We start from the raw sequence: 12,176 nt of genomic DNA on the forward strand, positions 1-12,176 counted from the left end.
TTTTATATTCTCTCTGATGGCCACCTCAAGAATTTTTATTATATGTCTTTCAAAGATTTTATGCATGCATCTATATCTTGATATTATAGGTTGGATGGGAGGAGTTGGGGCAGCAAGCTGTTTTTAACTATATAAGTTTATATGTTGTCTGTGGAATCATTTTTATTCTACAGTATATAGAATAAAGATTTTTATTATATTTCAACAACTGGGAGGTAAACTATATATTTAGACAGGCATAAGTGGTATGTTTCATGTAAAAGTCATAATTGACAATTTAATGAGTGTGGTGACAGGTAGAGCCCACATCCATTGTGTATAGGCTTTCTTTTGCATTTAATTGATTGTGGAAAGTCCCCTCACCAAAAGTTCTCATATCCTTAGGACCTAGCAGGGTAACTCTTTGGTGCTGTGCATTGAGATTAAAATTGTGACTTATGTAAAACATATTGGTTAGAGCCGGTTCACACTACCACGACCAGAAAGTCGCCCCATGAAGGAGCGACTTTTTAGCAGAGACTTGTAAGAGACTTGTAGAGAGTTGTAAGAGAGGCGACTCTGTCTGTGGGGAATGCCTGGGTAATCTTTTTCTTCTTCCTGGAAAGTCTGATCACAGTCGCTTGACCATAGATAAGGATCCGACTTGGAGGCAACTCCCATTGAAGTCTATGGGCACAAGTCGGATAGAGGTCGCCTTGAAGTAGTACAGGAACCTTTTCTGAAGTCGGAGCGACTTCAGTAGTGCATATTAAGATGGCTCTCATTCATTTACATTGAATTTGTAATGACAAGAGACTTGGGGTGACTTGAGGGCACACAAGTCGCGTCCCAAGTCGGAGTACTGTGAACCGGCTCTTATTCTTATTTCATAAATATAAAATATTGAAAAGAATCTCCGACAATAGACACCCATCTTACTTTACTTCCACCTTGACAACACTACAAGAAGATGCAGAGATTCATAGGGATTCAGTTAGAAACTCCATAGGAGGCTATATACTCAAATAAATTAAAGTATTTGCATAGTCAAAACTTTTATTTCATGTTGGATAGTAGAGAAGGGTAAAACCCTGATCAGTTTATTTTTTGCTGTCTGTGTCCCACTGGGGAGATTTCCGTTTACTTTCTGTCTCAGACACAAATCTGGAAGTGAAAGAAAATGTCTACAAAGTGAGGGGAATTCCCCTCTGAAGCTGGTCATAGGTGGATCAAGGCTGCAGACGCTGATCAAGAAAAGCTCCCATTTAACAGAAGTCAGTCTAACATTTAACTGCTGTTGAGCGGAGAAGGCCACACGTGGATTGAAATTTGTCTGATCCCTGCTGAACCAGACAAATTTCAATCCATTCATGGCCAGCTTTCAACAGTTGTCACTAGAAAAGTTTTTTTGGAAGGTTTTCTACTTTCCACCTCCGGTTCTAGTGACAACTCTAATGTTTTGGATTTCGTATTTTGTAAATATTTATTATATCATTTCATGTGACAACACTGAAGAAATGACACTTTGCTACAATGTAAAGTAGTGAGTGTACAGCTTGTATAACAGTGTACATTTGCTGTCCCCTCAAAATAACTTAACACACAGTCATTAATATCTAAACCGTTGGCAACAAAAGTGAGTACACACCTAAGTGAAAACGTCCAAATTGGGCCCAATTAGCCATTTTCCCTCCCCAGTGTCATGTGACTCATTAGTGTTACAAGGTCTCAGGTGTGAATGGGGAGCAGGTGTGTTAAATTTGATGTTATCGCTCTCACTCTCTCATACTGGTCACTGGAAGTTCAACATGGCACCTCATGGCAAAGAACTCTGAGAATCTGAAAAAAAAAGAATTGTTGCTCTACATAAAGATGGCCTAGGCTGTAAGAAGATTGCCAAGACCCTGAAACTGAGCTGCAGCACGGTGGCCAAGACCATACTGCGGTTTAACAGGACAAGTTCCACTCAGAACAGGTCTCGCTGTGGTCGACCAAAGGAATTGAGTGCACGTGCTGAGCGTCATATCCCGAGGTTGTCTTATGGAAATAGCCATATGAGTGCTGCCAGCATTGCTGCAGAGGTTGAAGGGGTGGGGGGTCAGCCTGTCAGTGCTCAGACAATACGCCACATACTGCATCAAAGTGGTCTGCATGGCTGATTTCCCAAAAGGAAGCCTCTTCTAAAGATGATGCACAAGAAAGCCCGCAAACAGTTTGCTTAAGACAAGCAGACTAAAGAAATTGATTCCTGAAACCATGTGCTGTGGTCTGATGAAACCAAGAAAAAAATGTATTTGGTTCAGATGGTGTCAAGCGTATGTGGCGGCAACCAGGTGAGGAGTACAAAGACAAGTGTGTATTGTCTACAGTCAAGCATGGTGGTGGGAGTGTCATGGTCTTGGGTTGCATGAGTGCTGCTGGCACTGGGGAGCTACAGTTCATTAAAGGAACCATAAATGCCAATGTGTACTGTGGGCCCAATGTGGACATTTTGATTTAGGGGTGTACTCACTTTTGTTGCCAGAGGTTGCGACATTAATGGCTGTGTGTTGAGTTATTTTGAGGGGACAACAAATTTACAGTTATACAAGCTGTACACTCACTACTTTACATTGTAGCAAAGTGTCATATATAATAAAATATTCTCAAAAATGTGAGGGGTGTATTTGAGACATATGGTATAACACAGTCTTTTTTAACCAGTGTGTCCAGGCACTCTGGGGCGCCTTGAGGTTTCTTCAGGGGTGCCTTGACAAAATGCCTAAAAATTAATCAAAAATTGTATACAAGCCAGCAAGTTGATCAAGCCTGCCTTTAAGTTACACAAGCCGTGGGTTTTCATTATGGACCATTAGCACTTTCTAGACACTGGCATCCCAAAAACCAGCGATGTCATCAGTTAATAGGGAGGATGTCTGTTGCCTCCACAGTATCATTGTTTGACCCTCCTGTGCCCCTCTCCTTCAGCACTGGGGTGACATTAGCTGACTGATGGAGAGAAATTGAGGGAGAAGAGAAACATTGGAATACTAGTCAGTGCCACTTTGCAAAAGTGTATTTGCTTTGGAAGAATAAACTACCTCCAGCGTTGGGTGTTTTACGTGTGAATGTTGCTGAATTGTCTAAAACCTTGAGATTGTCTATAATTTTAAAGCGGAGTTCCACCCTAAAATTATACTTACCTCCATCTTCTTGCTCCGGGTCACCTGAAAAACAAATGGATAATCGCAATTTAATTTTTTTTTTTTTACTTACCTTGTTTAGAAGAAAATATACTCACCTTACTTCCTCTTCCTCCCCTCGGCGGCCACGGCGATTGGTCACTTCCTGGCTTGCAATGATTCCTGGGAGCTGAACGTCATCGCTCCCAGGAATCAATGTGCCTGCACCGGCCCCGATGTCAGTTCCGGTGCAGGCGCTGTCATACCTTGCTAAACAGCTTCTGGGCATGCCCAGAAGCTGTGCAGGGATGACGCTGTGGCACCGGAAGTGACAGCGGGGCCGGTGCAGTGCATCGTGGGACCGAAGAGGACGGAAGAGGACGCAGAAGAGGATTGCGCTGGCTTCAAGCTGCCCACACCTGAGATGGCAGCGCTGGACAATACATTTTCAAGGTAAGTATTTCTTGTAAAAGGTAAGTGCAACCCGGGACAGATCAGAGGCTATGCACTAGCCCTGACTGTCCCGGGGGTATTTTTATTAAAAAAAACTTTCCCAGGGTGGAACTCCGCTTTAAACGGTGCCTTGACTGAAACAAGGTTGAGAAATAAAGGTATAACATGTCCACAATTATGGCAATAGTGTAGATAACAAAACAATGAAGTATTTTGAGAGTGGATAATAGAATCAGTAAAATTGTGGTAAGAATTTTTAATATGAAGAAAGAAAAGAGTGGGTGTGGGCTGGGGAAACTGGTAGAAGAACGTCCCATTTTTAATTTATTGGGGTAAGGTGGAAGTAGTATTGAAGTATGACCAAATAAAGAACCTTGAAGTGTAGGAGATATTATGGTTCACACATGTCCTCCTGGCAGACCATTCCTGGGATAAGAAGAACGGCAGAGAACTTTAGAAACGTTTTAGAAGCTTATTAAATTTGCAGCTCCTTTTCAAAGTAATCCAAGAGCATCTTCTTAATTTTTACACAGAATATAGGCAATTCACATTTTTATAAGGAGATTATTAATAGTAGTTCCCGTATTTTGTAATGAAAGTCTAATTCGGCCTATTTGACTTGCCTCTATAGCCAAACAAAATGAGTGAAGTGCTCTTTTGGTATACATGCTAACCTGTATATGGCTTTGATTGTACTCTGTCAGTGCTGAAGCCAAACTGGCAGAAACATCTTTTAAAAGAAAAGAACTCCAGATTGCAAATGTTGCCTGTGGCAACCAATCACATTCCATTTTACATTTCATGGAAAATTTCTACAAGAGTTCTGACTGGTTGCCTTCCGTTGTATCCTCATTCTTTTAAGTTTCTGATAAAATGGTCATTTTCATCCTTGCTCAAGTTCCTTAAATCAAATAGGGGGGTAATTAAAATAGAACCAATAAGACGATAAGAAATAATTAGAATGTAGGCAAAATAACCTCTTTAGGATGAAAGTCTTGTAAACTAGAATTGAGGAAGTCCAAAAAAAAAAATAGAAAATAAAAATGTATATGAAAAAGATTCACAGTTGGCTACTCAATCCAGATATGAAGTTTCAGTTTTTGGTAAATACTATACTCCTTATATTTTTCAGGCATTCATAGAGAGTAGAAACAAGCAAACTTTTGTAATCCTTCTATTGCTTTTTGCTTTAGTTTTTAGAGATTGGAGTTTGGTGGTGGTGAGTTTTGGGAGAAAACCTTAGGTCATAAGTCTTCCCTAAACTAAAACGTGTTTTCAGTACTAAAGCATCCCCAATTCTTAAAGCCAAAACTCTGGCTACTAAAAACGTATATGCGGGGGGGAAAGCAACTCCTGACAGTGGGGCTCTAGTAACACAGCCTTAAAGTTGAACTTCAGGCTCCAGGGCATGTTGCCTTCCATCCACCCATTCTCCACTGCAGAAATTGGGCTTTTTTTTTGTCCTTTTTTTTTTGTAAAAACAGGTCTGTGCACGTCATTCGTCTAGCCAAATGATGTGCACTTTGGCCGCATCGCCTTCTCATATCCCAGGAGGCATAGTCCTTCATTGGAAAAGGAGGAGGGGCAAGGCCAGGTGGCGCGTCATCGGTAAAGCCGTTGGCTTATATCTATACATGCATATCTATACCTACTGGAATAATACTTTAAACCTTGTGAGCAACTAGCTCTGGAATTTCAATAACCAGATAGTATTGCTGTCTTCAAATCAGAAGATTTCTCTCTGATTCAAACTAGATAAACTGCAGAGAGTCATGTGATCATCCATATTTGCAATACCATTCTAGTATACATGGACTTGCATATCTATACACTGTCTTGCCGGCCTCACCTCAATCACATATATACCAGTCATTATTCCTGGCATGCCGGCATGCATTCAGCCATTGTGGCAGTGAATAGGGTCTGAATGGGCCATATACTGCCACTGGCTGAGTTTGTGATTTCCCAGTAGTGTGGTGTAGCAGGTGGTGCGTGTGTGTCTGTCTCTGTGTTGGTTTTATGCTGTCGTTTTTGTGAGTCTTTCTGTGTCTGGTGTCTCAGTAGTGTCGCTACCCCACGTAGTGGGAAGTGCACTAAATGTAATTTGTTACTATTAACAATAAAGTACCTTCATTTTAAATTATCAGATTGAGCATCCCTTCCTGCAACCCCTTTAAGGTTACATTTCTTTGTTTCCTTTTTACCTTTTTCTGCTAAGTATTTTCTGGTTGCTGTGGCTCTCTGATCCACATTGGGCCAACAGGAGACTGTTTGCTGTGCCCTGGATGTAAGTGGGTCGCTCTGCTGGGAAGAGCTGGCAACTTACCAATGATGTCACAGAAGAAGACCAAGGGCGCAGCGCGGCACCAAGAGGGGTGCAAAGAAGAAGCAGATCTCAGCAGGACAATGCTGGATCAGCTGGGTGGGTGAGTATCTTAAATGTGCAGGACCTGCAACCAGGTAAGTGAACATGTTTTGCAGTATAGCAAGCCTACAGTGCATCCGGAAAGTATTCACAGCTCTACACTTTTTCCACATATTGTTATGTCACAGCCTTATTCCAAAATGGATTAAATTCATTATTTTCCTCAAAAATTTTCAAACAATACCCCATAATGACAACGTGAAAGAAGTTTGTTTGAAATCTCTGCAAATTTATTAAAAAAAAAAAAAAATGAAAAAAATCATAACATAAGTATTCACTTCATTTGCTCAATACTTTGTTGAAGCACCTTTGGCACCAATTATAGCCTCAAGTCTTTTTGAGTATGATGCTACAAGCTTGGCACACCTATTTTTGAGCAGTTTCTCCCATTCTTCTTTGCAGGTCCTCTCAAGCTCCATCAGGTTGGATGGGAAGCGTTGGTGCATAGCCATTTTCAGATCTCTCCGGAGATATTCAATTAGGTTCAAGTCTAAACTCTGGCTGGGCCACTCAAGGACATTCACAGAGTTGTGCCATAGGCACGCCTTTGTTATCTTGGCTGTGTGCTTAGGGTCGTTATCCTGTTGAAAGATGAATCTTCGCCCCAGTCTGAGGCCCAGAGCTCTCTGGAGCAGGATTTCATCAAGGATATCTCTGCACTTTGCCGCATTCATCTTTCCCTTGATCCTGATTAGTCTCCCAGTTCCTGCTACGGAAAACCATCCCCACAGCATGATACTGCCACCACCCTGCTTCACTGTAAGGATAGTATTGGCCAGGTGATGAGTGGTGCCTGGTTTCCTCCAGACATGACACTTGCCATTCAGTCCAAAGAGTTCAATCTTTGTTTCATCAGAACAGAGAATTTTGTTTCTCATGGTCTGAGAGTCCTTCAGGTGCCTTTTGGCAAAACTCCAGGCAGGCTGTCATGTGCCTTTTACTGTGGAGTCACTTTTGTTTGGACACTCTTTCATACAGGCCAGATTGGTGGAGTGCTGCAGAGATGGTTGTTCTTCTTGAAGGTTCTCAGAGAAATGCTGGAGCTCTGTCAGAATGATCATCAGGTTCTTGGTCACCTCCCTGACTAAGGCCCTTCTCTCCTGATCGCTCAGTGTGGCCGGGCAGCCCGCTCTAGGAAGAATCCTGGTGGTTCCAAACTTCCAATTACCGATGATGGAGGCCACTGTGCTCATTGGGACCTTCAATGTTGCAGATCTTTTTCTGTACCCTTTCCCAGATCTGTGCCTTGATACAATCCTGTCTCGGAGGTCTACAGACAATTCCTTGAACTTCATGGCTTGGTTTGTACTCGTGCCATCATGTAATGACCGATAAATCGTTCAATGGCCATAAATAAATCATTTTTTTGTTTGTTTTTTTCACATATATCTCACCTAGTGCAAACAATTTGGACGAGAAACACATTAACCTTTCAATTTATCGTTCATTCGGCAGAAAATTTCCAAACCTGTCCTTCGTTTTTTCGGCTCAAAAACACCACAACTGATTACCGATTTGTGATCATTAACTGGCCGAAAAATGAAAGAACTGTCCAAATGACCAAATTTCTACCGAGGGCATCATGCTCTGCTTCGGTATGTCACAGTACATGTTGCATTCTTGGTTTCCTCAATGAACTGTAGCTCCCCAGTGCCAGCAGCACTCATGCAGCTCCAGACCATGACACTCCCACCACCATGCTTGACTGTAGGCAAGACACACTTGTCTTTGTACTCCTCACCTGGTTGCCGCCACATACGCTTGACTCCATCTGAACAAATAAGTTAACCTTGGTCTCATCAGACCACAGGACATGGTTCCAGTAATCCATGTCCTTAGTCTGCTTGTCTTCAACAAATAGTTTGCGGGCTTTCTTTTGCATCTTTAGAAGTGGCTTCCTTCTGGGACGACAGCCATGCAGACCAATTTGATGCAGTGTGCTGCATATGGTCTAAGCATTGACAGGCTGACCCCCCAACCCCATCAACCTCTGCAGCAATGCTGGCAGCACTCAAATGTCTATTTCCCAAAGGCAAACTCTGGATATGACGCTGAGCACGTGCACTAAACTTTTGTGGTCGACCATGGCGAGGCCTGTTCTGAGTGGAACCTGTCCTGTTAAACCGCTGTATGGTCTTTTCCACCGTGCTGCAGTTGAGTTTCAGGGTCTTGGCAATCTTCTTATAGCCTAGGTCACCTTTATCTTGAGCAACAATTCTTTTTTTCAGATCCTCAGAGAGTTCTTTGCCATGAGGTGCGGTTTAGACATTAATGGCTGGGTGTTGAGTTATTTTGAGGGGACAGAAAATTTACACTGTTATACAAGCTGTACACTCACTACTTTACATTGTAGGAAAGTGTCATTGCTTCAGTGTTGTCACATGAAAAGATAGAACAAAATATTTACAAAAATGTGAAGGGTGTACTCACTTATGTGAGATACTGTATGTATATATATATATATATATATATATATATATATATATATACATACATACTTTAACTTATTTATAGTCATTTATTATATTATAATTTATGATTTTGTGTTTCAAACTTTATCATACCCGAGATGTTATAAAGAAGAACGCACAGTAAAAAAAAAATCATATGTAAATAGTTGGTTTTGGCTGCTCATTCTTAAGAATTATATGCAAAATAATAGTACCGCTTTCAGCACCTAAAATCGGAAAGAATCATACTGGCAGGGAGGTTAACTGCAATGTTAAAAATAATGCTATAACTCGTCTAACGTGAACTCTAGGAGGATGGCTAGGACATGGTAAAAAGTCCCCTGAAAGGTACCTCTTAGCATAGGCAATAAGCAGAGGTCTCTGTGTGGCAGCTGTAAAAGGACAGTATATAGTTCTAAATCTTCAGCCAGCTAACACTGTGGCCCAATTGTACTGTTGGTGCACATGAGAATAGTCCCAGTCGAACCTACAGGCAGCAATAATGCTACTAGATGGCTGTATGGGCAGTTCCTAAAAGGCTCAGTCTCTCTAGCAACAAATAGTAAATCTCCACAGCAGCAGCTCACCAGTCCCAGCAATATTCAGCTCACCATCCAGTCACATGCAGCAATTAGTCCACTCTCTGCACTGCAACCAGGTGACTCTGGCTGTTGTCATACCTGGACTCAGCACTCTGTATCTTGCTCAGACTGCTAATATGCAGCTGTGATGGTGTACACTGCACAGCAAAGTGCACTCTCCAGTCTTTCTCACAGCAAGAAGAGAGCTGTTTCCTGTACAGCCTAAGAAAATACAGTTCTTTCCCCTCCTTCTGGCAATCTCTCTTAAACAGTAAAGTCTCTCTCCTCTGGACTACAGTTCTGAATCAGTCTACTGAACTCTTCCTTCTCAGCCACACCTTCCTCTTGCTGCTGTAGCTGTTACCCAATTCAGCACTGCAAAGCAGCAGCTACAGAGAGCAGCTGCAGCCAGTGTTTCTCCTCCTCCCAATTCTTAGCCAAGCACCTGGCTACAAGTATATCACATATTTTGTTCCTGGGGTGGGACAGCACTACAATAGTATCATAGCATTTCAATGACAAAAGCATAAGATTCATGATACAACTAGGCAGAGCGACCAGCAATGAAATAGAATAATCCCAAATTGGAATTCTCTTGTGGGAGTTGTTAGGGTGTAGCAATGAATTAAATTATTAGATGCTGCTGACTAGTGGAAGGATACAAATGCACACAGGACACATAGCAGTCCATAGCGGTAGTGAACACCACAATTCATAGTCATAATGCGTAAGGCCTTATGGGCTGAAACTCATCAACTGATCTTATATACGGTTATGTACTGTGTTTTTTTAATAAAGGTAAAGATTTTTTTTAAGAGCATCTACTAGTGTATCATCTTTCTATATATGCAACTCTTTAAGTGCACAGCTATTTATTGAGGAACTACAGGTCAAACCATACCTAACAAATAGGATCTACACCAGGTAGATATAAACACACCATTGAGTCCATTTCTATATTCATTGAAAAATGTAAAAAAAAAATATCCCCTGAGGAAGACACGTGACCCTGTGTCACCACGCGTAGGGGAGTGGCCCGGACGGTGCTCTGTGCGCTCTGCTGAGACCAGGAAGCAAAGGAGCAGCTTATGCAGATTCCCCACTCTTGAACAGTTGCCATCACACATGCTTCCTAAAGGTTGTTACATGCTTGGTGCACTATAGCACCTCTCAAATGTGAGTACCAGTTCTTTTTTCTTAATAAAATATTTAAAGAGATATAAGCACTATTGGAGTCCACCCCTTTTTTTTCCATGTCAAACCGACTGATTGACTTGAGGGAAGTTGTCCAGTGGGTGATGCTCTTCTGAGGGGCTGACTTACCATTCGTGACTCTGGGAAAGGTGGCCCTAAGGGCAAACTGCGCTGTTAGACCTATGCTTAATCGGTAGGTCGCAGGAACGGAGGTGAGAACCAAGGCACATAGGGTGTTGCAGTGAAGGCATGGTTTCACTACTAGGACACCATTGGATTTACTGCTATATCTCTAAAAAGTGGACTTTATATAGTATACATCCAGAAAGTGCAATACTCTCTCATCACGGGAAAACGTCACTAGCACCTTTTGATCACTTTCAATAAGTGGATGTTGTCTATTATTCACTTTTCACTATTGATTTAATCACTGATTTTTATACATTTCATATTGCTTTTTGGCTCACAATTGCACACTCTGCACTTTATTTAATGCGTTTATAGAGTGGATATTGTTTACAATAGATTTTCACACTAGTTTAGTTTCACAAATTTGTGGAACACTTATGCACATTTCTGCACTTTATATTTAAATATTGATAATCGCTGTATTAATTACTGCATACATAAGTTGATTATTATGTGTATATATATATATTTTTTTTTTTTGCTACTTTTATTTATAGCACATTTACATACCCACACCATTATAGCACTTTATGTTGCTGGACACTTTTTATTTAGTTATTTTTGTTCACACTTATGAGTAAGTGGTGTATCCGCTGCAATACTTAGATACAGTAAGTGCTAGACCTGATTTGCTCGCAGGAATAACATTACATTCAAACTTTAAGGGTTTTATTACACTGGATCATGTATAACACGGACAACATCTACAGTATCTGGGTAAAATTGGGGCAAAAGAAAGACATCAATGTGGCCGTAGCAAAAAAAAAAAAAAAATCAGATTTAAGCTTTCACTGGATTGAACTGGAAAAAATAAGACGTATAATCGGTTTGGTTATAAAGGGTAACAATCAGAACACAGAGGACATCAACTCATTTACCTGTGCAGCTGGTTCCATTCCCTTGAAATCCACTCTTACAATTACATTGAAAACTGCCTATTGTATTAAGACAATCTGCAAAGGGATGACAATTATGGCTGCCAGTGGAACATTCGTCAATATCTATAAGAAATAAACATTGAGTTATGACATAATCACATCAAAAATTCATACAAATAAAACAAAATGGTTGTCAATCCTTTAGCTCATCTATTGGACAATTATTATTAATTTGCCTGGATTTCGGGTCAAAAGGATAGAACTGTCTGTAATATATATAACAGAAAATTTCCTCTCACTTACCGTAATTTTCCTTTCCTGATGGACTACATGGCAGCATACGTATGGGTTTAGCCCTGCCTCCTCTCCTACCCTATAGGACTCTACTCTCATAAATTATGCTCAGTGCTAAGGTTCCTGTTCCATGACTAGCCTACTCCAGCAGATGGGAGGAAACGCCTGCTGCCATGGAGTCCATCAGGAAAGGAAAATTAGGGTTAAGTATTTGATAGTAAATTTTCAGTTTTCCTAACAATAGTTCACAAAGCCATCCACAACTCTGCCCCCAGCTACATCACTAACCTGATCTCAAAATATCAACCAAGCCGCACTCTTCGGTCCTCCCAAGACCTCCTGCTCTCTAGCTCCCTTGTCACCTCTTCCCATGCTCGCCTCCAGGATTTCTCCAGAGCTTCTCCCATTCTTTGGAACTCTCTACACCAATATGTCCGACTGTCGCCGAATCTATCCATCTTTAGACGTTCCCTGAAAACTCTTCTCTTTAAAGAAGCCTACCGGACTATTAACTAATAACACTGTTTCACTTGCTCCATCAGCTCATCCCCCACAGCTATTGCCTTTTGTAT

The 12,176-nt window shown here is 41.3% G+C and overlaps 1 protein-coding gene across 1 annotated transcript in view; it reads right to left on the bottom strand.

The window, feature by feature from the left end:
* Nucleotides 1–12,176, bottom strand: part of LOC309551659 (uncharacterized protein) — a 107,847-nt gene that overhangs the window by 81,214 nt on the left and 14,457 nt on the right. Inside the window, exon 3 of the mRNA XM_082252338.1 lies at nt 11,311–11,433. Coding sequence (XP_082108464.1) covers nt 11,311–11,433 — 123 coding nt within the window. The remainder of the gene's footprint in view (nt 1–11,310; nt 11,434–12,176) is intronic.

This window comes from Pelophylax lessonae (genome assembly GCF_965119305.1).
Source record: "Pelophylax lessonae genome assembly, chromosome: 3".
NCBI classification, from domain to species: domain Eukaryota; kingdom Metazoa; phylum Chordata; class Amphibia; order Anura; family Ranidae; genus Pelophylax; species Pelophylax lessonae.